The 22,497-nt window shown below is 55.0% G+C and overlaps 6 protein-coding genes across 6 annotated transcripts; 3 read left to right on the top strand and 3 right to left on the bottom strand.

The window, feature by feature from the left end:
* Positions 1-308: 308 nt before the first annotated feature.
* Positions 309-3,248, bottom strand: QC763_406230 (uncharacterized protein; the record flags this gene model as incomplete). The annotated part of the gene is made up of 1 exon (XM_062912263.1): positions 309-3,248. One exon carries the CDS (start codon positions 3,246-3,248, stop codon positions 309-311), a length of 2,940 nt encoding a protein of 979 aa, XP_062766140.1.
* A 797-nt stretch (positions 3,249-4,045) lies between these two features.
* UFD4 (Ubiquitin fusion degradation protein 4) lies at positions 4,046-11,260 on the top strand (the record flags this gene model as incomplete). The annotated part of the gene is made up of 6 exons (XM_062912264.1): positions 4,046-4,080; positions 4,131-4,595; positions 5,330-5,811; positions 5,879-10,783; positions 10,839-10,988; positions 11,064-11,260. Exons 2-6 carry the CDS (start codon positions 4,384-4,386, stop codon positions 11,258-11,260), a joined length of 5,946 nt encoding a protein of 1,981 aa, XP_062766139.1. The 5' UTR covers positions 4,046-4,080; positions 4,131-4,383.
* A 922-nt stretch (positions 11,261-12,182) lies between these two features.
* On the bottom strand, positions 12,183-13,011 carry QC763_406245 (uncharacterized protein; the record flags this gene model as incomplete). The annotated part of the gene is made up of 3 exons (XM_062912265.1): positions 12,183-12,389; positions 12,470-12,502; positions 12,586-13,011. 3 exons carry the CDS (start codon positions 13,009-13,011, stop codon positions 12,183-12,185), a joined length of 666 nt encoding a protein of 221 aa, XP_062766138.1.
* Positions 13,012-14,071: 1,060 nt separating this feature from the next.
* On the top strand, positions 14,072-15,484 carry QC763_406250 (uncharacterized protein; the record flags this gene model as incomplete). Its single annotated transcript, XM_062912266.1, has 2 exons — positions 14,072-14,647; positions 14,711-15,484. 2 exons carry the CDS (start codon positions 14,072-14,074, stop codon positions 15,482-15,484), a joined length of 1,350 nt encoding a protein of 449 aa, XP_062766137.1.
* A 1,009-nt stretch (positions 15,485-16,493) lies between these two features.
* On the top strand, positions 16,494-17,549 carry COQ5 (2-hexaprenyl-6-methoxy-1,4-benzoquinone methyltransferase; the record flags this gene model as incomplete). The annotated part of the gene is made up of 1 exon (XM_062912267.1): positions 16,494-17,549. One exon carries the CDS (start codon positions 16,494-16,496, stop codon positions 17,547-17,549), a length of 1,056 nt encoding a protein of 351 aa, XP_062766136.1.
* A 399-nt stretch (positions 17,550-17,948) lies between these two features.
* QC763_406270 (uncharacterized protein) lies at positions 17,949-22,357 on the bottom strand. The gene is made up of 6 exons (XM_062912268.1): positions 21,737-22,357; positions 21,377-21,610; positions 20,839-20,965; positions 20,505-20,661; positions 20,327-20,438; positions 17,949-20,270 (listed from the first exon to the last, which is right to left on the bottom strand). Exons 2-6 carry the CDS (start codon positions 21,469-21,471, stop codon positions 18,545-18,547), a joined length of 2,217 nt encoding a protein of 738 aa, XP_062766135.1. The 5' UTR covers positions 21,472-21,610; positions 21,737-22,357; the 3' UTR covers positions 17,949-18,544.
* Between the last annotated feature and the right edge of the window lie 140 nt (positions 22,358-22,497).

The raw sequence follows: 22,497 nt of genomic DNA, 5'->3' as shown, positions 1-22,497 counted from the left end.
CTATCAGGGTTATGTACGGAGTATAGGAGACCATACTGGAAACATATCAGCACAGAGAAACCCAACTTTGCAAGTCAAATTCCATAGAGCACATCTTCAAAAACGGTCAACCCCCTAATTACAATATACACCGTAAGTCCCGTGTCCCTCATCGTCTAATTGGTAAATGCCCTACCATGCCAGTGCAGCCAGACTGCTATCAGCCAATGTATCCCAATACCTCACCCACCCATTTCTACTCCCCATTATTATCCTTCTTCACTGAAAACCCCCACAAAAGATGACCCTAGCAATAACAGATCCCAATCCTACTCCTTATCCGAATCATAAATAACACTCGGCGGCCGTCTCACATTCTCCGCACCTATCCCCAAATCCAAACTATCCTGCGCCGTACCAAACACCTGCGAAGACGAAGCAATGATTCCCCTCGGCACGGGCAGCTGGGTCTCCCCATCATCGTCCATCTCGACACCCAAGTCCGGCAGCGACAGCTCGCTCGACCCAGGCATATGAGGTCGTGGCACAGATGCCCCCATAGACTTTTGAGGAGATGTAGCAGGGCTAGAGTAGTTACTCGCCGTTGTCGCCTGAGACAGACCGACGGTGTTTCTCGTCGTTTCAACCCGACGAACTGTGGACGGTGTGCTAGGCCGTCGCTGATTCCGGATCCTTTGGCTGGATCGCGGTGCACTTGGCCGGGCGAAATCAGTGACTGGCATCGGCGGGAGTGTCTGCTCTGGACTGGCGGGAATGACAGTATCATCGTTGAGATACTCCAAGTCATCGTCCTCCTCAAGAACACTGACGCTCTTTGTCTTGACCATCTGCGTCGACTGAATGATATCGCTTCTCAGCTGCTGCTCCAACTGCTGTGATACCGTCACCCCAGTTGTTCCCTGTGTCTCCTCTTCTTCGCCCCCCTCTTCCTCCTCCTCCTCCTCCTCCACCTCCTCCACCGCCTGATACCCATCCCTCAAAAACTGCTCCGCCTCCGGCACCTCCTGCCCCGGCTCCAAAAACAACGCATTCCTCAAGTTAGCCATCAGCTGCCCCACCGCCGTAGGCGGCAAATAATGCCACCTCACCGGCGCCCCCTTCCCCATCCCGTGCTCTTCCATATCCTCCAACGGCACCGGGTTGTTCAACCGATAAACCTGCACCAACTCATACGCCCACTTGAACTTGGTCTCCCCGGCATTAAACTCTGCGTTTCCGTTGTAGCCACTGTCCTCATCAATCTCTCCCGGCTGCTTCGGAGGTCCAAGCACAGCCATATACTTGACCTCCTCCACGGGATGAGTGGCAAACATCCATACCCGGAGGACGGTGGGAGGGAATTTATACTCCCTAAACTCGTGATCGCGACGGCCTTTGGTGATGTCCTCCAAGGTATCAGGACCGATGGAGATGACGATGTCGGTGCGGTCAGTCTGGGGACCCAGAGACCGAATTACGCTCATGGGCACACGTTGGCTTTCCCAGCCTTGTGACCAGAACTGGGATCTGGCTTGTGTCATCCGCTGGGCGGCTCGGTTGGGCGTGGGAGAGCATGTCTGAGGGTAGACCTTCTGTGGGGTCTCCTTGTAGACTTCCAGCTCTTCTTCCTCATCATCTTCCTGCAGTGGTTGCCCCTCCGAGCTCTGCCCTAGGCTGGCTGAAGGTGGCGGTGGGAGCTGAATCTGAACCATCTTGCGAATAGGGGTTGGAGTGGTGGGTCCTTGGTCAGTTGAGGACTCTGATGTCAGGAACTGAGGAGTCATGTTCCCTCCTTCACCCTTGGCCGGACTCGTGTGGGCAGCTCGCTCAGCAGTCTTCCGTAGAATAGACCGTAAAACATTGGGCTCCTTGTTATGCCTCGGGGTTGGTGTTTTCGCCCTTGGACTTGACGGCTTAGGTGGAGTGCAAGACAATTCTGACAACCCATCCTCACTAGCAGTCGAGTCGTCATCCTGCGCTTGCTCAACCGGCGCCGAAGCCTTGTTTTGTGGTATTGGTGTTTTGGATGCTGATCTCTGTGACATACGCCTCTGTGACGACCGTTGTGTGGTCGGTCTCTTTTGTGAAGACAATCTCGTGACCCTCTTATCTGGTGGTGTCGGTGTCCCTGGCGCTTCGTCATCACTTGTGGCGGAATCTCTCGAGTTCTTTTGCCCTGAACGGGGAGTCCGATTCTCCTTGTTCGATAAACCACTGCTGGGAACACCACCGGGGTATCGCAGCTTAGAACCAGATCCCGCCTCACCAACCGTCCCTTGATATTTCTGGGGAGTCTGGAACGGTGTTGAACTAATGCTCGCCAGCTCGTCGTCGGAGTCTGGTATTTCTCGGCAGCTCTTCTTCGTTGGGGTGGGCTCAGTAGTGGAATTGTCATCATGTCCAAGCTCCATACTAGGGAGCGATATTTCGGCCAGGGGCTGCCTCTTCCTCTTTTGGGACGACCTCGCCTGTTCAGGAGTTCCCTCCAGCATTGACGATGAGGAGGGGAGCCCTCCGCCTGGGCTGAAGCTGTCTTCGATAACCAGATCTCGAGGGCGTTTGGTCACCGACTCCACGGTAGGAGCTGGAGCATCAACATTGGTGGACTTATCCTGAAGCGGAGAGAGTACAGAGCCCAGTGTGTACTTTGCGAGCATGGGAGTGAATGGTGTTGGCTGGGACGAGGGAACTTCATCGAGATTGACTTTGATGCGCTTGGTTGAGGGGGTCTGCGGATCGGACAAAGCCGTCCTTGGTGCTTTCTTCTCCGGAGATCGTTCCTTTTTCATTATGCTAGCTGATGGCAGCTGTGGTAGCCCCAGCTCATCCTCATCACCTTCGTCTTGAGAGTTCTCGATACGCAGCTCGTTATCCTGCTCCTCCTTTGTCGTCATGGAATACATCTGGGTCATGGTTTGGGTATGCAAGGTCGAACTCGGTGCGTCGCCCAGTGTCTTTCTTCTCTTGCCACGAGTCTGCTTTTGTTTCTTCGGCTTTGGCGCTGCCCTGGGCACTGTTCTGGGTAATTCATCCTCCTCATCTTCCACTCGTAGGTCCGCCGGTGGTGGGGTTTGCTGTACATAATCGAGCTGGGTCAGTGTTTGCTGGCGCAAAAGGCGGGACATTCCCGTGGGAGTCGAGGTGCGACCATATGTTCGGACATTTCGCCTTCGAGGAGGAAACTGGACTTGACGAGCAGTGGGTGTTGATTCATAGACTCCTGATGCCGGCGCAGCGGGTGTTGCCCGCGCGCGAGTTTGAGCTGGCATTTGGCGAAATCTCAGTCAGATATAGGTTCAAAGTACGGTTGATTCAGTCGCTTGTATCCGTATTCATCTTCAACGGAATCGAGCTGGCAATGGTGGGTTCATAGGAAAGTGACTGACTGATACCCAATGTAGCTGGAGGTCTGGATGTTGGCCGCGCGTTAGCTTGGGCAGAGCGTGCCCCAAGACGCGTTTAGTGGGGCGTCGGCATACCCGCGACACCCCTGTGGCGCGGGGATCAATTAAACTCGCCGCTGGAACAACAGTGACATCAGAGGCAGCGAACCTCTAATCGTCTGACCGTGTCTTTGTCATACTGGACGGATGCATTCTTTTCACCGCAGACTTTTCTCTTCAAATATCCGTATCTCATGACCAAGGATAATGTGTCTTTCTTCGTCATGAATGGTATCATGCTTCGAGACACAGTTACGGTCGCGGTGCCAAAGATAGCCCTCGTCCGACCCAACATTGATCAAACACTCCTCTGGGAGCAATATCCCCACCCGTTGGACATCTTGGCTCAGAAAACTAGCCCGTAGTTTTCTGTCTTCAAGCCCGAGGATGACAAACATTGCAACACGAGCGTGTGTCTGTGTTGGAACCTTTTCTCATGTGGCACCAAACTATTTGCAAAACACGCGAGTAGTCGCCAGGCTCTTGTGACAAGCGGGCAAGATATACTGTCTCCGTGTGTTGGTGAGAGCAAGGATTTGAATCATGCTTTATACTAGCTTCATGATACGAAAACCTGTGCCTGGAGATCTTCTGTAGATGCCCAATGTGAATGCCCATTCCCAGAGATGCACCCAGCCTTCCGGTGCGGCGTTCGTTGGTCCGTGCTCTGGGTCGTCACGGGCCAAGAACGCGCTGACAAGGATCTAGATGGGCTAAAGAGCCGCTAAGGACGGGGTCCAGCACACACAATCGCCCTCTCACCTCCGTAAAGCATCATCTCCACCGGCCACCATCTCCGCCTCCTCCACCCAGCAAGAAGCGAAGAATCTCCTTCCACCTTCCGCCATCATCCGCTGCTGCTGTGGCTGGTGCCGACTATATTCACATAATAAGCTGATGACAATAACCCAAATCGCTCCCATCCGAACCGCCGCCTGCCAGCCTCCCCATGGCGTAATCCATGGCAGAACGACGCTCTGCAAATTCGCGGTCCAGATCGGCTCTCGATAACGATCCAGCACACCTGCCCACGGTGTCGTCGGTGTCATCTGTCTCGTCCCCGACCGTGACTGCCTCCTCTGCAACTCCTCCTGCCTCCCGCAAGCCATCCGCCGCTGCTCCCTCATCCTATCCGTCGTCAACTTCTTCCTCTTCCTCTTCTTCATTAGCCAGGTAAATCCAACAATTTACTTATTACAACCGTTGCAATCCACCACCACCACCACCAACACCTCCACCACCCATCCCCCGCCTCACACTGCACACCTTCCCCGCCTGTTTGTGACGTCTTGCTTTCTCTGTCTCTTGTCTTTCTATCTATCTCTGTCTCTCTCTTTCCCAGTCAGTGTCTGCCGGATTAAGGTATTCGTCTGTTGAGCTTCGACGACCTGCCTATCTGCCTCTCAGAATCAGTCTCCGGTTCCACGAATCCCAAGGGCCGAAACCGCGCAGTCAGTCGTCAGTCGTCAGTCAGTCAGTCAGTCAGTCAGTCAGTCAGTCAGTCAAGTCAAGTCAAGCTAGCCAGCCGAGCCAGTGCTGCAACCATCAAACACCAGGCTTCACTGCATTCCCGGCGCCTCCTCTGTCGACAGAGGCAGTGAATTCAGATACCACTGCTGCCGCCGGTCGCTTCTTGTCGTCGGAGATTGAGCAGCCTCTGGTCAGAGCGGCAAAGGCCCGCAATACACAGGCACCGGTTCTATCAGCCCTGCAGCAAGCTCCAAAGTTCTTACTGGCATTCACATCCTCGGGAACTGACTCTCAATCAAAAACTTTTCTGCTTTCTACTAAACCCTCTCTTCTTTTTTTGCCCCTCCACCTCACCTCTTCACCATTCCAGCATCGACCTGTCAGCAACCTCTCCCAGGGTTGTTAGATCTGGGCACATATTTACTCATGTCGTTCAGAGTCACTCGCTCGAGAGCCGCGACCCAGGCGGCTTCATCAAATCCGAACGCTTCGTCGCCCTCCGCCGGAGCGCCTTCACCTGTCGTCTCTACCCCCGTTACGGCCCGAGCCGCCAGAAAACGAAAGACTACTTCCGAAACCAGTCCGTCCCAGGCTGCCCCGGAGCCAGCCTCATCGGCACGCCGTTCCAAGAGACAACGCGTGGCACAGGCTGCTACCCAAGCACCTCCAGAGCCTCCAATCCCTGCTCCAACACCTGCCAGCTCCCGCCGGAAAAAAGCAAAGAACTCTGCCACCATGTCGAGCCCACGGTATGTCGAGCCAGCCAACACGGACACGGGCGGGGCAGAATCAGGGGTTTCGCTGACAATTCGATCCAGGGCGCCAGCAGGTTCTGCTAACCGTTCAGAGCATCCAGAGAATACTACCCCCTCGGCCTCGTCCAGCAGACGATCCAGCCGTCATAAAAAGAAGGTTCAAGGTAAGTCCAGACAAAGCCCCTGTTCTTTTCGGAAGGCCGTGTACTAATCTACGTTCTGTCTCTAAAGATGATGCTGCCCCTCCATCCGCCGGGCCTTCTCGCCGGTCCAAGCGCAGTGCTGCCGAGTCGCCAGATCAAGACGTCGTTATGGGTGGTACCGAAGAATCTGATCGAGGTGCAGCCGCTCCACCCCCACCCCCGCCTCCCCCGCCACCCGAAGACAAGTTCCCCGGAGATAGTGACGACAACGAGGATAATGACGAGGATGACCGGCTCAACCGATACGACGAAGACGACGACGATGACGATATGGACCCCTTTGGTGGCTTCCCAGGTGGTGGAATTCCGAGCAGCATTCACCATACACTCAGGGCGTTGACTGGTATGGTTTCTGGCATATCGTCCAGACTAAGAGAGATTTTGAACAATCTTCGCCAAAAAGACGATCCAACGATCCAGCTCATTGCGCTTCAAGAGCTCTCGGAGCTCCTCCTGGTGTCCAACGAGGATAACCTATCGGGCCATTTTTCACCCGACCAGTTTGTGAAAGAGTTGGTGACGTTGATGCAGCCTAACGAGTTGACAGGAGAGGAAAATCCCGAAGTCATGCTGTTGGCTTGTCGCTGCCTGGCCAACTTGATGGAAGCCCTTCCGGGCAGTGCCGGTAACGTGGTGTATGGGCAAGCTATTCCCATCCTATGCCAGAAATTGCTGGAAATCCAGTTTATCGACCTCGCGGAGCAGGCCTTGAGCACTCTGGAAAAGATCTCGGTCGAGTATCCCCACCATATCGTCAAGGAGGGAGGATTGAATGCGTGTCTCTCGTACCTTGACTTCTTCGCCACAGGCACCCAACGGGTTGCGGTGACAACAGCCGCGAACTGCTGCCGTGGCATTCACGAAGAGAACTTTCCCGTTGTGCGGGATGTCATGCCTATCCTGCTCAATGTATTGGGTAGCAACGATCAGCGGGTTGTTGAGCAAGCCTCCCTCTGCGTGACGCGAATTGTGGAAAGCTTCAGGAGGTATGCCGCAAAGTTGGAGGAATTGGTGAGCCCCGAGCTGCTCAAGGCCATCCTTCGTCTGCTGCTCCCTGGTACCACCAACCTGATCGGATCTCACATCCACACGCAATTCCTCCGTGTTCTTGCCATCACGGCAAAGGTGAGCCCAAGGCTGTCGGCTGAACTCTTCAAGATGAATGTGGTTGAGACGCTCTACCAAATCCTGACTGGCGTTTCGCCCCCGGCCGGGACCGAGGATATCGCCTCCAAGCTCGACAGTGTTTTGATCATGCAGGCTTTAATTCACCGACCCCGAGAACAGATCATCGAGACGCTCAATGTCATCTGTGAGCTTTTGCCAAGCCTGCCTCCCTCCAGCGATCCGTCCGGTCACGATTACGTCGACATGCACTCGCCAATGGATCCTATCACGCCCTCTTCACCTGGTTCTGACAAGAAAACACCCAACGAGAAACGGATCGAGCTGTTGGAAGGGTGCAAAGACGAGGTCCGGCGCTTCGCCATGATTCTTTTCCCCACCCTCACGGATGCGTACTCGAGCACGGTAAACCTGACGGTGCGTCAAAAGGTGTTGACTGCCCAGTTGAAGATGCTTTGCAACCTGGACGAAGACATTCTGGTGGAAGCCTTGAAGCCCGTTTCGTACGCCTCCTTCCTGGCATCTATCCTCTCGCAGCAAGACCACCCCTCTTTGGTCATGTTTGCTCTGCAGGCCACTGGAATCTTGACAAGCCGTTTGGGTTCGGTCTATCGGTACCAGCTGTATCGCGAGGGAGTTATTGCCGAGATCGAAAAATTGGCAACGCCCGAACCGGAACCCGAGGTCGAATCTCCTACGGCAGAGCCTACCGAGCCGCAGAACGAACCAGAGTCGGGAGCAGAGGCCGGTAGTGAGGAGCTTGTTGTGGACCAAACCGTATCTGATGGCGAAAATGACGAGGACCACGATGACGACGAGGACCGTTCGCACCAAGATTCGGATGAGGATCAGGAGGAAGACGACGAAGACGATGGTGACGAGCACGATCATGACCATGACCACCATCATGACGATTCAGGATCCCCAGTTAGTTCTGAGGGTTCCACCATGTCCCTCGATGGGCCCGGCCGCCGTCTGTCGGTCTCAGACTTTCCCTCTTCAAAGACCAGGATTGCGCAGTTGGCCAAGAAATTCCTCGAGACTCATGAGACCGAGAAGCAGGGCAAGGCTATGAAGAAGAAGGCGACTAAGATTCTTGCCAACCTCTCAGAGCTGGCCACGGAGCTCGAGGCCTTTTACTTGCACCGGACACCTGGAAGCTTGCCCGTTGGTGACGGTACAGAGCTGTTTACACGACTGGCCTCCTATTTTGACTCGGATGTGTTGGAGAGTGTGACCAGCGCCGAGCTTCTGGCCTCTGGCGTAGTCCGGGTGCTCGAGGAGATTTTTGCCAATCCCGATGAGGATCTTGCAGCTGCGGCGCAGTCGACGTTCCTCCAGGTCTTTATGGGATACACTGTGAAATCGAAACCCAAGACTGCGACTGCAGACTCCCCTGCGACACCCCTCAGCGTCCTGGTTCACAAGCTTCAGGACCTTTTGAGCAGATCAGAGCACTTTGAGGTTCTTACAGTTCATCACAACTCATACGATGGCAACCGCAGCAGTGCCGCGTCCATGCTCGCGAAGCAGATTCGCCTCAAGCTGGTCGCTGATGAGGATTCGGATATCCCTCGGAACTTTCGCAACATTATGGTTTCGATCCATGCCATCACGACCTTCAAGTCTCTGGATGACTACCTGCGGCCGCGGATCAGCATGTCTGACCGTCCTCGTCAGCATCGTAAGGATGCGGTTTCGCGTGCTCTCGCGGTCATGGCTAGCTCAGGCTTGCCCATGAGCGCTGCCGCCGCCCGCTTGATGGAGCGGTCATTCTCTCCTTCGACTCCTCCCGCCCCTCCGGCTGCTTCCTCGCAGCCTTCGGGTTCGCGGTCAGGCAGAAAGTCCAAGTCCAAGACGCAGCCCTCTGGAGACGTTCCAGCCACACCGGAGCCATCGTCGAGGGAAAAGGCTGCTCTCCGTAGGTCGGCACGCCGCCAACCAGCTAGTGAAACTGCTCCTCTCCCGCCACCAGAGGATGAGGACGATCTCGAAAATGCCCTTGAGTGCGCAGATGAGAAGCAATTGTCTGATGACGATGAGGACATGGAAGAGGAGAGCGCCTTGGATGTTGTGGGTGATCTAGAAGAAGACATGGGCGACTCCCCCACCCCCGACCCTTCCGCTGTCAATGTCGAAGTCGCCGCAGGCGGCAAGGTCATGGCTCGCAAGGAGGACGGGACTAGGGTTCCCACCCCTTCTCAAAGCCGGCAGACATCTTCGCTTCCCAGCAGAGCCAGCACGCTCGCCGCCGCTCTCCAGGGCTCACCCACTTCCTCATCCTCGAGGCCCATGTCATACGCCGCCGCCATTCAAGCTGTGCCCCAAGACTGGCACATCGAGTTCAGCATCAACGGCAAGGTGATTCCCAACGAGACAACTATTTACCGCGCGGTTCACAGCTCTGCCACTACGTCTGATGAATACCTCGGCCGAAATGTTTGGTCTGCTGTGCATCCCATCAAGTTCCGGCGCGTCCCTGGCCCCCCTTCTGCCGAGACCATCGCATTTGGAACATTAGCCGACACGGGGGCGGAGGTCGAGGAGGGTAGCATTCCCGGATCTCTTGCTAAGTCGCCCACCACAGCATCGATCTTGCGCCTGCTGAAGAAGCTCCATGACCTCAACGCCAACATTGATGACGTTCTGGTCGAGAACAAGGAAACACTCAAGGTCAATGTCGAGCCGCTCTCCCAGTTTGTCAACACCAAGCTTACAGCCAAGCTCAACCGGCAATTGGAAGAACCCCTCATTGTTGCGAGCAACTGCCTTCCAAGCTGGAGCGAGGACCTGGCGAGGCTCTATCCCTTCCTTTTCCCCTTCGAGACCCGGCATCTCTTCCTGCAGAGTACTTCGTTTGGCTATGCCAGGTCTATGAGTCGATGGCAGAACGCCCAGTCTCAGGAGGAAGCCCGGAGAGATCGCCGTGATGAAAGGCCGTTCCTGGGAAGACTGCAACGTCAAAAGGTACGCATCGCTCGGCCCAAGATTCTCGAGTCGGCCATGAAGGTGATGGAGCTCTACGGGGCGTCACAAAGCATTCTGGAGGTTGAGTACTTTGAAGAGGTCGGCACTGGCCTTGGACCCACGCTGGAGTTCTACTCGACGGTATCGAAAGAGTTCTGCAAGAAGAAGCTCAAGCTCTGGCGCGACCATGATCCCAGCGACAATGGAGAGTTTGTCTCTGGGCCAAATGGACTTTTCCCTCGACCCGTGAGCGAGGATTTCCTTGCAACTGAGGAAGGCGAGAAGACCCTCCAGCTCTTCAAGATCCTTGGCAAGTTTGTGGCACGGTCCATGATCGACTCTCGCATCATTGATATCAACTTCAACCCCATTTTTTTCCGCATCGGCAATGAGCACAATGCCGTCCGCCCCTCTCTGGGGGCTATCAAGTCTGTCGACCCTATGGTTGCGCGGTCGTTGATGGTGATTAAGAAGTTTGCCATGGCCAAGAAGGCCATCGAGGAGGATCCCAACCGCGACGCTGCGCAAAAGGTTCACGACTTGGAGAATATCGCGTTTGACAAGATCAGGCTCGACGACCTCTACCTCGACTTTACCCTGCCTGGGTACCCAGACATTGATCTAATTCCCAACGGGTCTCAGACTAGGCTGACGATATCCAACGTGGACCTCTACCTCGAGAGGGTTATTGACATGACTTTGGGAAGCGGTGTTCGCCGCCAGGTCGATGCCTTCCGGACCGGCTTCTCACAGGTCTTTCCGTACTCGGCCCTGAGCGCTTTTACTCCGGACGAGCTGTGCTCCCTGTTTGGTAGTGTGGAGGAGGATTGGTCCCTTGAGAGTAAGTTTGTCGCTCGGTGCGGGATGCAAAAGACAAATGGCTGACAGTTTTCTAGCACTTATGGATTCGATCAAGGCCGATCACGGGTACAACATGGACAGCAAGAGCGTTAGGAACTTGCTGCAGACGATGTCTCAGTTGACGCCGGCGCAGCGTCGTGACTTTCTGCAGTTTACCACTGGCAGTCCCAAGCTCCCCATTGGCGGTAGGTTTTTCTTTTCTTTTTCTTTTTTTTGCTCTAGTGAACTTGAGAGAGGTGATGCTAACAACGTGGCTGTAGGTTTCAAGAGCCTGACCCCCATGTTCACGGTGGTGTGCAAGCCAAGCGAAGCACCATATACATCGGATGACTACTTGCCTAGCGTCATGACTTGCGTCAACTACCTGAAGCTCCCCGACTACACAACTATCGATGTCTTGAAGAAGAGACTGTTTACTGCCATCAAGGAGGGCCAGGGGGCATTCCATTTATCGTAAAAGGCAAAAAGGGGGCGGAGTCCGGTTCTGTATTGTTTGGGGTTTTTGGGTTTTGGTGTTGCACTGACGGGATGGCTTGCATTGTTTTTCGTGTGGGCCGGTATCAAATTTATCGGTATTTCGGTTGTGTTCCGTCCCCAGAATAAAGTTCACTGCATGGACGGCGCGTGGGCATTGGGGAGGAGAAAGCAGGCAGAGAAGGGAAGGGCAAACTGAAGCGGTAATGCTCAGCGGAGCAGATATTATCATCGGGGAGGGAAGGGAGTAGCGGAGATTGTTCTTGTGGAAGTAGTTGTAGTCTTGTTGCGCTGATTCATTTTGGTTTTGCATCTCCTGGCAGCCATGTCAGCGGGTGTAATTTATAGCTAGCTGTGTACTTGTCTTGATGTTAACACTAGACTGGGAGGATGCCGGATGGCGGGGGGGTGAGTTAGACTTGCTAGTCTGGTTAATTGACGTTCTATTGACGTTCTGCATCAGCCTACGACATAAATGTGTGAATGTGAGATGGAGGTCTAACGTGGCATCCGGTCACAAAAAGGTCACAGGCCAACTATCAGGCAACAAGTACGATAGGTTTTGTCAGCAAAAGTTGATGTGTTTTGATGACGATTGAAGGAGAAGAAGCTGAAACTACGAGGAGGGATTGGCCGGACATTCACCGGAGCAGGTTAGGTATTAAACACAACACCTCCCACCCATTCGCTTTGCCTGGGCCCCAAACTGCTCCAACGCCGCAACACCAACGCTGGCCGGTTTTCTTTTTTCTTTCCCCACCCTTGAACGCCGACTTGAACCATGAACAAAACTCCCTTGCCCCGCGCCGGTCTAGTAATCGACAAGAGCATAACATCACCAAAATACCACTTCCGTACCTCTTGAGGTGGGTACTCAAGAAGAAGTCTCCTCCCACCCGTCCGCATCAAACAAGCTTCCCGTCCCTGAAGCGGACAGTGCGGTTGGTGTAGGGCAGGGTGTTAGGGTGGAGGGTGGAGGGGGAGGTAGTCCAACTGCTGTCGTTGTCGTCGTGGAAGTCGGAGTGGTGCTTGGATGTCTGGACAGAGAGGGTGGTGCCGAAGTGGGAGGCCAGTTCTCCTTCGGACATGTCGGCTGAGTAGTCGCAGAAGGCCTGGAGTTTGTCAGGGGTGGGGTCTCAAGTGGTGGCAAGGAAAAGACAAGGAAAAAAAGAAAAAAAAAAAAAACACCCACCTTGCAAACATAGGTACAATCAGACTTGAGACGCTAGCTCCGCCCAACACAATCATCATCATCATCATCATCAGCCTTCCGCATCAGCAGATTGAGGGGTGAAGGGGGGGACACACCGCTCTGTTGTGACTTTGCGACAAAACTATCGGCAGCAGCGGCCACGGATGGAGAAACAGCCTCCAAAACGTGGTAATCTTGTTCGTCCTGCACTTTGCCACGCAGGTGTCGCCGCAGCCGCGCTTGGAGTACCTCTTGCCCGCGCGGCCCCAGCGCCAGGGGCCGTCGCCGTCTTTCCAAGGGTAGACGGGGGTGATGGCGCCGTGGTTGTATTCGTAGGGGTTTTTGTACTCGTGTTTTTTGGGGGGTTTGCTGACTGCTGCTTCGGCGCGGGGAGTGAGGTTGTGGTCGGCGGTGGTCAGGTTGAGCGGGGGACGGCCGAGGGCGCCGCTGGCGAGTTTGATGGGGGAGTCTTCATCGAGGGAGGTGCTGGGGAGGGCGGTGGTGAGGGTGAGGAGGTGGATGAGGGGGAGGGTGAACCTCATTTTGGCGGTTGGTGGGGAGGCGAGGGTGGAAGGTGAGGAGGTGCCTTGGAACAAGTCAAAGGCCAGAGTGAGAGAGGATGGAGGGGAGGGGGAGTATGTAGGCAGGGAAATATCTCCATCTTGTTTTGTTCATGCGGGGCGCTGGGGAAAACCCGAGCATGGTTCGTATCAAAACAGAGGCAAAAGTCAGTGGGGGGTTTGTCCGGAAGGCTTGTAGCTTAGACGAGATGTGGAGGACATTGAGCGATGTGATTTGATGGACTGCCCGTGTCTAAATGATAAGCATCTGCAAGGCGTGAGTGAGCTAGCCCGAGCTTCCAATGGGCTGGAACCATGAACTGGTGTCTGACACTTTGGTTTGGGAACTGCGCTGCTGATACAGGTGTTGGCAGCGAAGCTGTAAGTTGGCCCTATCAATATCTCAATATCTGAGGAATCCTCCATGGCAATCTTTTGAGTTCCTAGCGGGTACAGCCTCCTTATTGAACGAACAATACAGCGGACCATGGCAACATCCTTAGACAACCTCAAAAGACATCCAGACAATGTTGACTTTATCAGTCTTAAACATTCACCTCCGAACACGACATGTCAACGACAGCACAACCAAGTTGAGCACAACGCTAGTCAGGTCCGGCCATGCGGAGTACGTTCTCTCGTTGGGGAACGTTGGTTGTGCTTATCTGGGCAGTGGTAAATAAGGAATCGACGACCTGTCACATCAACCATCTCCTTCTCAAGAGTCCTGAGGGCTGAGACTTGAACTTCTTCACCTCGGTCAAAGATCCATGCCAAGACCAAGACCGGCGCAAGGAACGCCAACCCCAACCCCGCGTTTACCCCTGACAGCCAAGACTTGGGGAAAGCCAGGTGCCGCCGGTTTGCGTCGGCACAAGTGACGTCTGTCCACTCTGCCGGGTGTTCCTCCCCGTCTCACCTCCTCTTGCTACCTCCCGCCGCCAGATTCCAGTGTCAACGGCAGCAATGTGATCTGTTTGCTCTTTTTTCCCGAACCTCACCTTCATCAACTCTCCTTCCCCCCATCCTAAACCAGCCAAAAATGAAGCGAATCCGCCCCTCCTCCCTCCTCCGACGCCCAGTAAGGGTATCACCAACAACCCTCCAACATGTCCACCGCCGAACAGCCGCCTCCCTCTCCCAGCGCCCAGATTCCACCCATCTAAAGTTCCCCGGCGCGCTCACCTCCCCCTTCAGCAATACCATGAAATACGAGGTCCCCTCCAACTATCCCGCCCTACCAACCTACCGCGCTATCGATCAGCATGGTGTGGTGGTGGATCCCAACTTCGAGCCTGACATGACAGAGGAGGATGTCATCAAGCACTACAAGGATATGCTGACGGTCAGCATCATGGACCTGATCATGTTTGACGCGCAGCGCCAAGGCCGACTCAGCTTTTATATGGTATCAGCTGGAGAAGAGGCCGTTAGCGTCGCTACCGCTTCGGCGCTGACAAAGGACGACGTGGTCTTCTGCCAGTACAGAGAGCAGGGAGTGTTCAAGCAGAGGGGTTTCGAGCTGAGCGACTTTATGAACCAGTTGTTTGCGAACGTGAAGGATCCCGGGAAGGGGAGGAATATGCCGGTGCATTATGGAAGTAGGGAGTTGAATATTGTAGGTTTACTTTTCCTGGGTGACGATGGATGAGCTCTGATGCTAACCATCGACGGCGAATAGCACACAATCTCCTCCCCACTGGCGACACAACTACCCCAGGCCTCTGGCGCGGCCTACGCGCTCAAGATCCAGAGGATGCAGAACCCCGAGATGCCCCCTCGGGTTGTGGCGGCTTACTTCGGCGAAGGGGCTGCTAGTGAGGGCGACTTCCACGCCGCGCTGAACATTGCCGCGACGAGGTCGTGCCCGGTCATCTTCATCTGCCGCAATAATGGTTATGCCATCTCGACGCCGTCGTTGGAACAATACCGGGGTGACGGCATCGCTAGTCGCGGGTTGGGCTACGGCATTGAGACCATTCGCGTGGATGGCAATGACTTTTGGGCTGTCAGAGAGGCCACCAAGAAGGCAAGAGAGCTTGCGCTGCAGGATGGCGGAAAGCCCGTGTTGATTGAGGCCATGACATACCGGGTCAGTCACCACAGCACTTCGGATGATTCTTTTGCGTACCGGGCCAGAGTGGAGGTCGAGGACTGGAAGAGAAGAGATAACCCCATTGCCCGGTTGCGCAAGTGGATGGAGTCCAAGGGGATCTGGGACGAGCAAAAGGAGAAGGAAGCGAGAGACAGCATCAGAAGGGATGTTCTCAAGGCTTTTGCGGAGGCAGAGAAGCTGAAGAAGCCGGCGATCAAGAACATGTTTGAGGATGTGTATGAGGAGATGACACCTGATTTGACGGCGCAGATGAGGGAGTTGAGCGAGCATCTTGATAGATACCCAGAGGAGTATGATTTTGGGGAGTTTGAGGGAGGCAAGGCCAGTTTGGAGCAATAGTGTCGCCAGGAAGCAAAGCCGGCGAAGTGAATTTACTGTGTTTACTGCGGGCCTTGTGGATCTGGCAGACCAAGTGAATGTGTTTTGGTCTTCTTCGACACCCGGGACATGTTGTCGACCATTTTGCCTACCTGTGTCTGTCTTTCTTTGATCAAGCTTCCGATCTTGTCAGCTTTCCTGCTATCCAACGCCTCGACACCCACTCTTGCCATTCCCTCTTCAGATCAGAGTATCGACCACACGGCAGGACAGCTGCAAAAATCGAAGAACACAACCCAAAAGATTAAAGGGTCAAAATGACTTCCGGAGCGAGCAAAGTCCTGATCGCAGTCTTGGTCTGCTTCTTCGTCACCATGTTTATCGCCCTGTTTTGTCTCAAGCTGCCCCAGAAGTGGGCTCAGAATATCGCGGAGCATCGGAATGCCAGGGCAATCGAGTTGGCCGAGTCCAGAGCAGCTGCTCGCAGACGGCCGAAGTCGACCATTACCGAGTCCTCAAAGTGTACAACCGCTACCAAGGCGACCACCAAGTGCACGACTTGCATCTCTTCAAAGCGCACGACTGTTCCTTCCACAGCTCCTTCGACCATAGCTCCTAGCTCCTCGGTCAGTCGACCCAAGACTGCCGATTCTTACTCGGCGGTTTAATCATGTAAGTTTCTTTCCATGATGATACTCTGCACCCCAGAGTGAAGTGGATGTCGATGTGAGGCGGAGGAACGCCAAGATACGGAACGGTGGGGCCGGCTGGGCGATCCCCCCACGATCCCCACAAGGCTGAAGAACCATGGTGGGGTTGGTTGGTTTTCTCAAGTGGTCTTCACAAGCCACTCGAACCAGCTCCACCAGCCACAATTCTCCGGCCCCGTCCGAAATTTCGCAGCATCTCCGTCCCGAAGTCCGCGACGCCCGCATCCGAGCTGTCTTTCTGTTTGATCTCGAAGCTTACCGTCCACCCTCTCCAGACCTCCTCCCTACGCCCTTCCGGTCAGCCATTCCTATTCGTCACAATGGCCGCCGCTGCCCGACCGGCTCTCAAAAGGGCACTCCCCTCCCTCCGCAGCAGCACATTTCTCCCCCACCAACAACAACCACATTGTCACCACCATGTACCAACATCACGACGATCTCTGTCCACCACCCCCTCCCACCGTAATGATGCCCAACCCACCAACCCCTCAGACAAAGAAACCCACTTCGGCTTCTCCACCGTGACCACCTCCCAAAAACGCGCCCTCGTCGCCTCCGTCTTCACGTCCGTGGCAGACTCGTACGACAAAATGAACGACCTCATGTCCTTCGGCTGGCACCGCATCTGGAAAGACCACTTCGTCTCGACCCTGAACCCGGGCTTCTCCCCCCTTTCTTCCACCTCCCCCACCTCCCCCCAGCACATCTTGGACATCGCCGGCGGCACAGGCGACATCGCCTTCCGCCTCCTCCACCACGCCCACACCGTCAACTCCAACCCCAACGTCAAGGTCACCATCTCAGACATCAACCGCGCCATGCTCTCGGTCGGAAAATCCCGATCTGCCGCCCTCCCAGCAAGCCAGCAAGCCGCGCTCAGCTTCGTCGAAGCCAACGCCGAGGACTTGCGCAAAACCCGGCCTTTGACCCCCATCCTCTCCCAGACCGAACAGACTTTTTTCGATCCCGCGACCGCCACGTCGGGGTTGGAAGATGATTCGGTTGACTTATACACCGTCGCGTTTGGGATCAGGAACTTTAGCGATATTCCCGCCGCGCTGGCGGAAGCGTACAGGGTGCTCAAGCCGGGGGGGGTGTTTGCCTGTCTTGAGTTCTCCAAGGCGGACAAGCACCCGTTGTTTAACAGTGTGTACAAGGAGTGGAGCTTCCGGGCGATTCCGTTGATTGGGCAGCTGGTGGCTGGGGATAGGGATAGCTACCAGTATCTGGTCGAGAGCATTGAGCGGTTTCCCAGGCAGGAGGAGTTTAGGGATCTGATAAAGGGGGCGGGGTTCAGGGTGAGTGGGGATGGTGGGTGGGAGGATTTGACGGGGGGGGTGGCGGCTATTCATAGGGGGATGAAGCCTAGGGAGTAAGGGGGGAAGGAAAAGGGGAAAAGGGGCTGTATTATATGTATAATAGTGTATATCGATTTGATGTTGAGGGGGGGGGGAATACATTTGGTCGTTCGGTCGGGATGGGGTAATAGAGAAAAGAGCACCCAGAAGAAAGAATTTGCGTAACTTGGTGTTGTTGGGTTCTACGGTGGACTCGAAACATCGAAATGAAGACCGCTGGTGTACACCAATGTGGGCATTAAACATCAGACACACCTACAGACATAAGCTCAAGGCAATCTGCACAAGCCACGACAGCTCTCTTGTTGACCTCACGGGCTATATCTCTTGACACAGACAAACTTAATTTCACGTTTTAACCTACCTTACTCACCATCATCATCATCGCCCACACCACCCCTACACATCATCTCACAACTCACACCACCCATCTCACACGCACATCAACAAACCCTCCCCCCCCCCAAAAAAAAAGAACGGACAAACAACTCGATTACCTCCATTTGTCCGTGACTCCATATCTACCTCAAGACAATTACATACAAAAAGAACAAAAAAAAACATTCATCAAATTATTTCTCATAAAGTGAAGAAAAGAAGACTCGAAAGACGCAAATCATTTTCTTTTTCCCATCCACCCATCCCCCTTCTGTGCCAAAGAAACAACTCAAATCAAATCTCAAGTACCATCTCCGTGTATTTCCCTCCCCTTCGTCATCGAAAAGAAAAGCAACAAGTCTAAAACCACTCACACTCAGGCAAGAGGTCATCGTGGTAATCGCAGCAAAAGCAAAACACGCAACGTGGCACATCACACAACACAAAGCACAACACTACTTCTTGAAAAAAAAAAAAAAAAAGGTTGGTTACAGCAAGCCAAAACTCGCTCCGTAAAATAACACCCACCCCCTTTTCTTCCGCTGTATTTTCCCACCACCCACCACCGAGAACCATGACACCACCCCCAAATCAACACCAAGATTACAAAAGTTCGTCTCTTAATCCTCGTACATTTACTGGGCCTCTCCCGCCCCACCGGCCCCCCCTTCCTTGGGGCCGCCCCGGCCACCCCTACCACGACCGCCCCGTTCACCACCTCTACCGCCACGGTTGCCACCACGTCCACGGCCGCGACCAGCACCCTCACTGTCACTGGCACCGCCGCCGGCACTTCTGTAGCCGCTCTGAACGTTGCCAGAATCTCTACCACCACGGCTGCTGCCCCAGTTGCCCGCACCACCACGGAAAGACCCTCGAGCAGCAGGGGCCTGGAAGATCTTGACCAAAGGCTTTGATCTATCTTCTTGACCGGGAGCACGGTTCTTGACATCGTCTGGGAGACGGTTCAGGGCGTCATCGCGATCCTCGGTCGTCTTGAAGTGAGCAACTTTGTTCTGGCCCCACTTCTCAATCCTGACAATCTTGGCCTTGTCCTCCTCGGAAAACAGATCACGAATCTGATCCTCGCTCTGGGCGTTCATGATGAACAAACCGATGGTGTTTTCGGCAGAACTGCGGGGCGCCGATGGCTCACCAGAAGCTCCGTTAGAAGCGGCGGCGGCAGGCTTCTCCTCTTTGGGTGCTGGGGAGGCCGAAGGAACCGGGGCTGGGGTGGCGGGCTTGGTAGGCACGGGGACAGGTGAAGGGACGACGGGCTTCACGGCTGGGACCGCCGGAGCAGCCGAGGGGGCGGGCTGAGAGGGAGCCGCAGGAGGAGGATTGACAGGGCTGTGGCCGGTGGCCGCGGCGGCTGGCTGAGCGCCGGGCTGCTGCTTGGCCCCACGGTGAGAGAAGTTAAATCCCTGAGCGCGCATCTCAGTTCCGATTCTGCCATCCTGAATCTCCAGTACGAGCCAGCCGAATGCCGCATCAGCTAGGTTGAAATTCCACATGTTTTTGAATGCGCTTTCGTCGACCTGACCGGCACCAGGAGCGTTGGCAGGAACACCACCGAAGGGGTTGCCACCGGCAGCCATGGTAGGCATCTTTTCCACTACGCTGAGCGCGTTCTTGAGCAAAGTCTGCTGGGCGTCGTTCTGCTGAATCGCGGGCTCGACCTCAGCCCTCACGGTATCCCAAACATCGTTGAACGAAGCCTTGGAAGCGGCAAGCTTGCCGCGGTAGTGGTCCAGACTCGGGTTGACGCTGAACTCGTTGTACGAACTACCATAGCGGAAATGCAGGCCAGCCGAGATGGAGAAATCTGCCTTGAGAACCACCGAGAGCTGGTTGAGAATCCCTTCACGGGCGGGCGAGGCGTGTGTGATGAACACGCGAGTTTCGGTAGGGTCATAGACACGGTTGGCCGTGTCTACCAACTCGCCCATTTGCAAAAGCGTGGTCCACATAGTACCCTGGCCGCCAGCGATGGTGGTGCGGCCCTCGCCGTTGTCGAAGAGTTTATGCATTACCACAGCTCCGCCAAGGCCGAGAAGACGGAGCTTGACGCCCGAGCACTCGAGCAGCATGGACTGAGCCTCATCAATAATGAAGAGATTGGGAACCTTGTACTCCTTGGACCGGAACTTTTCCAACACGCGGACATCTTCGCACGCGCCCCAGACGGTGTAGACCGGGACATCGAGCTTGAGCTCACCGGTGATGAGCTGAGGGAGTTCGGACAGGGGCAGTTCGGAAGCTTGGAATCGTGACTTGACAGGGCCGGCGCCACCTGCCGCAATCGCCTTCTTGACTGGCTCCGAAATGAGGGGGGAATACTGGGCGACATGCTTTAGGGTCCTAAGCGTGTCAAGGTCAGTACATGTCCAATCAACAAACCACCAAAGGCAACTGACTTATCCGCAATGCGCTCCAGAGATGTTTCGTCGTAGAAGCCAAAGTCACCAGTGTGAATGATAAAGTCGGCACGGGCAGAACGGGCAAGGTCGTTCAGGGACTGGAGGTTGCCTAAAAAGAGCCGTGGTCAGCATGCAACCCCACCTATGCTGGCAGGTTTGTGTTTCCCCGACATACCTCGCACATCAGCGATGCAAAGAATTCTGTTGGGGCCGGTCTGAACAATACGGCCCTGGTTGGGAAGGAGAGGTTGAGCTCCGGGGAGAGGAGCTGGGTGAGGTGGCACGGCGCCGTTTGGCAGGTAGCCGCCCTGACCATACGGACGCGGTTGCTGCTGGAGAGAACAGTCAGCATTCGCAGCAAGAGAAGCACACAATCATGGCAGCCAAGGCAGTCGTTCCAGCGGGAGCTCGACCAAGCGCAAGTCGATGCTCGCAATCGCGATGACGTTGGGTGGGGACCGAGTCGCAGCAGTCATCTCGATCGCAGGAAGAGGAGGAGGGCAGCTCACAGAAGCCATGGCTAGAGCGGAAGCCAGCGAGGGGACGTAAGAGTAGTGAGGGATACCGTCGTCGGGTGCTGGCGGTGTTGGATGGGGTTCCTGCCGTTGCTGGCTGATCAGCAGTCGGAGTCGGAAGCTGAAAGAAAACACAGCGTCGGGCGAATCGCAGCTGGAGCCGGGGTTGGGGAGCGAAGCAGGAGGTCAAATCGACGGGAGCTGGCGCGGCCAGGAATTGGGTATCAAAGAAGGGGAGAAGACCTCTGCAGCGACTTGCTGTTCAGTTGTGTTGCGGGAAGGCCGAGTGAGGTGTTGGAAATTTGGTCCAGCTCGCTCTCTCTGTCTGCACTGGCAGCTTCAACAGCCTGCCGCCTGCGCCAGGGGAAGGACCCCGTTTGGTTTGTGTCGCGTCCAATTGGGTACTAGCGCCATTGGGCCTCGGCGGGGTGACAGGGTTGCCAGGGTTGTTGCCAGGGTTGTTTCCAGGGTTGTTGCCAGGGTTGACTGACAGCCATCCATCACAGCGTCCATCCATCAAAGTCCAACTTACGTGGAGTGATCCTCTGAAGAGCCCACCAGGGCCATATCCACCGTTAGTCGGGTATGTCTTCCATCTTCCATTCTCGCCGTAGCCACCGCGGCCATTGTGTTCCATTCTCGGATGGTCTGCGTAGTTTCGCCCGAGTCCAACGTTGATTCGGGGGAGAGTTTCGGAAGTCGGTGGCGGCGAGGCCTGTCGTTGAGAACCTATGTAAGACTAGCCGATGTATGGGTAAAAAGAATTCTGTAATTGTCAGAGACGTGTTTTTCTCAACCGTGAGAAGTTGGCCGAGTTTTCCGCTCCGGGAAAATCAAAGAAAATGGGAGACAGGAGCCACCTGCCGTCGGGCCCAGCTCTTACTCACCTTACCTATCACCCCGTCTCCAATTTCGTGAATCGTGCCTTCTCTTTCTCGGGTCGTCGGTGCTCGGGGAAATCGCGACTTGTCTGCCGGTTGTTGCAACTATATACCTTAGGTACTTGATCTTACACCGTACTCCTAGCCTCCTGGTTATGTACATTAGGGGAAAAACCACACAGATAACTCGAGACATGACATGATGACCGTGCTGGAGAAGAAATCATCCGGTATCATCTTTGCCGGGTGACTCTTGTTTTAAAGGGGTGGGAGGAATTGACTTCCAGTTCCGAGTTCCGGGGGTGAAGGCCCGGGCCGGCCCTAAGCAGGCGTGGACCATTGTGGTGGCCGCTATATGGGGGCATGACGCAACATACCCAGTCCGGGATTTCCGCAGGCCGGAGAGCTCATCGTTACTTCTCATGGTTGTTGAAGAGAAACAGTTTTCGGGTTTGGGATGTCATAGGTTGCGAGACGATCAAGTTGAACCACGAGCGTTCTTGGCATGCCGGGAAAGAGATGACAACAGGTGCGGCGCTGTTCAACAGTGCAGTGCTCGAAAAGATGGACTTCGTCGATCGTGATCCATTTGAGGATATCGGGCATCTTGAGAGCGTCTGCAAGGTTACAGGGACAAAAAGAGAATACGAATGCAGATATGGAGCCCTTGTGAGAAGGCAACACGTTAGTTAGGGCTTTGTATGTTGCAGCTCTGCGCCATAGAACAAAATACCCATACCGGGCATCCACCAGAACCATCGGGAAAGGAATG

This window comes from Podospora pseudopauciseta, chromosome 4 (genome assembly GCF_035222475.1).
Source record: "Podospora pseudopauciseta strain CBS 411.78 chromosome 4, whole genome shotgun sequence".
In the NCBI taxonomy this organism is placed as follows: Eukaryota; Fungi; Ascomycota; class Sordariomycetes; order Sordariales; family Podosporaceae; genus Podospora; species Podospora pseudopauciseta.
This window is presented reverse-complemented; position numbering and strand designations above follow the sequence as displayed.

What these genes read in the sequence shown, in the direction of transcription:
- QC763_406270 (XM_062912268.1), bottom strand. Translation starts at nt 21,471, where the DNA reads ATGGCCGCGGTGGCTACGGCGAGAATGGAAGATGGAAGACATACCCGA. An exon ending in TTGCATCGCTGATGTGCGAG is followed by an intron (nt 20,439 to 20,504) that starts GTATGTCGGGGA and finishes GGCTCTTTTTAG; the next exon opens with GCAACCTCCAGTCCCTGAAC. An exon ending in CTGGAGCGCATTGCGGATAA is followed by an intron (nt 20,271 to 20,326) that starts GTCAGTTGCCTT and finishes TGACACGCTTAG; the next exon opens with GACCCTAAAGCATGTCGCCC.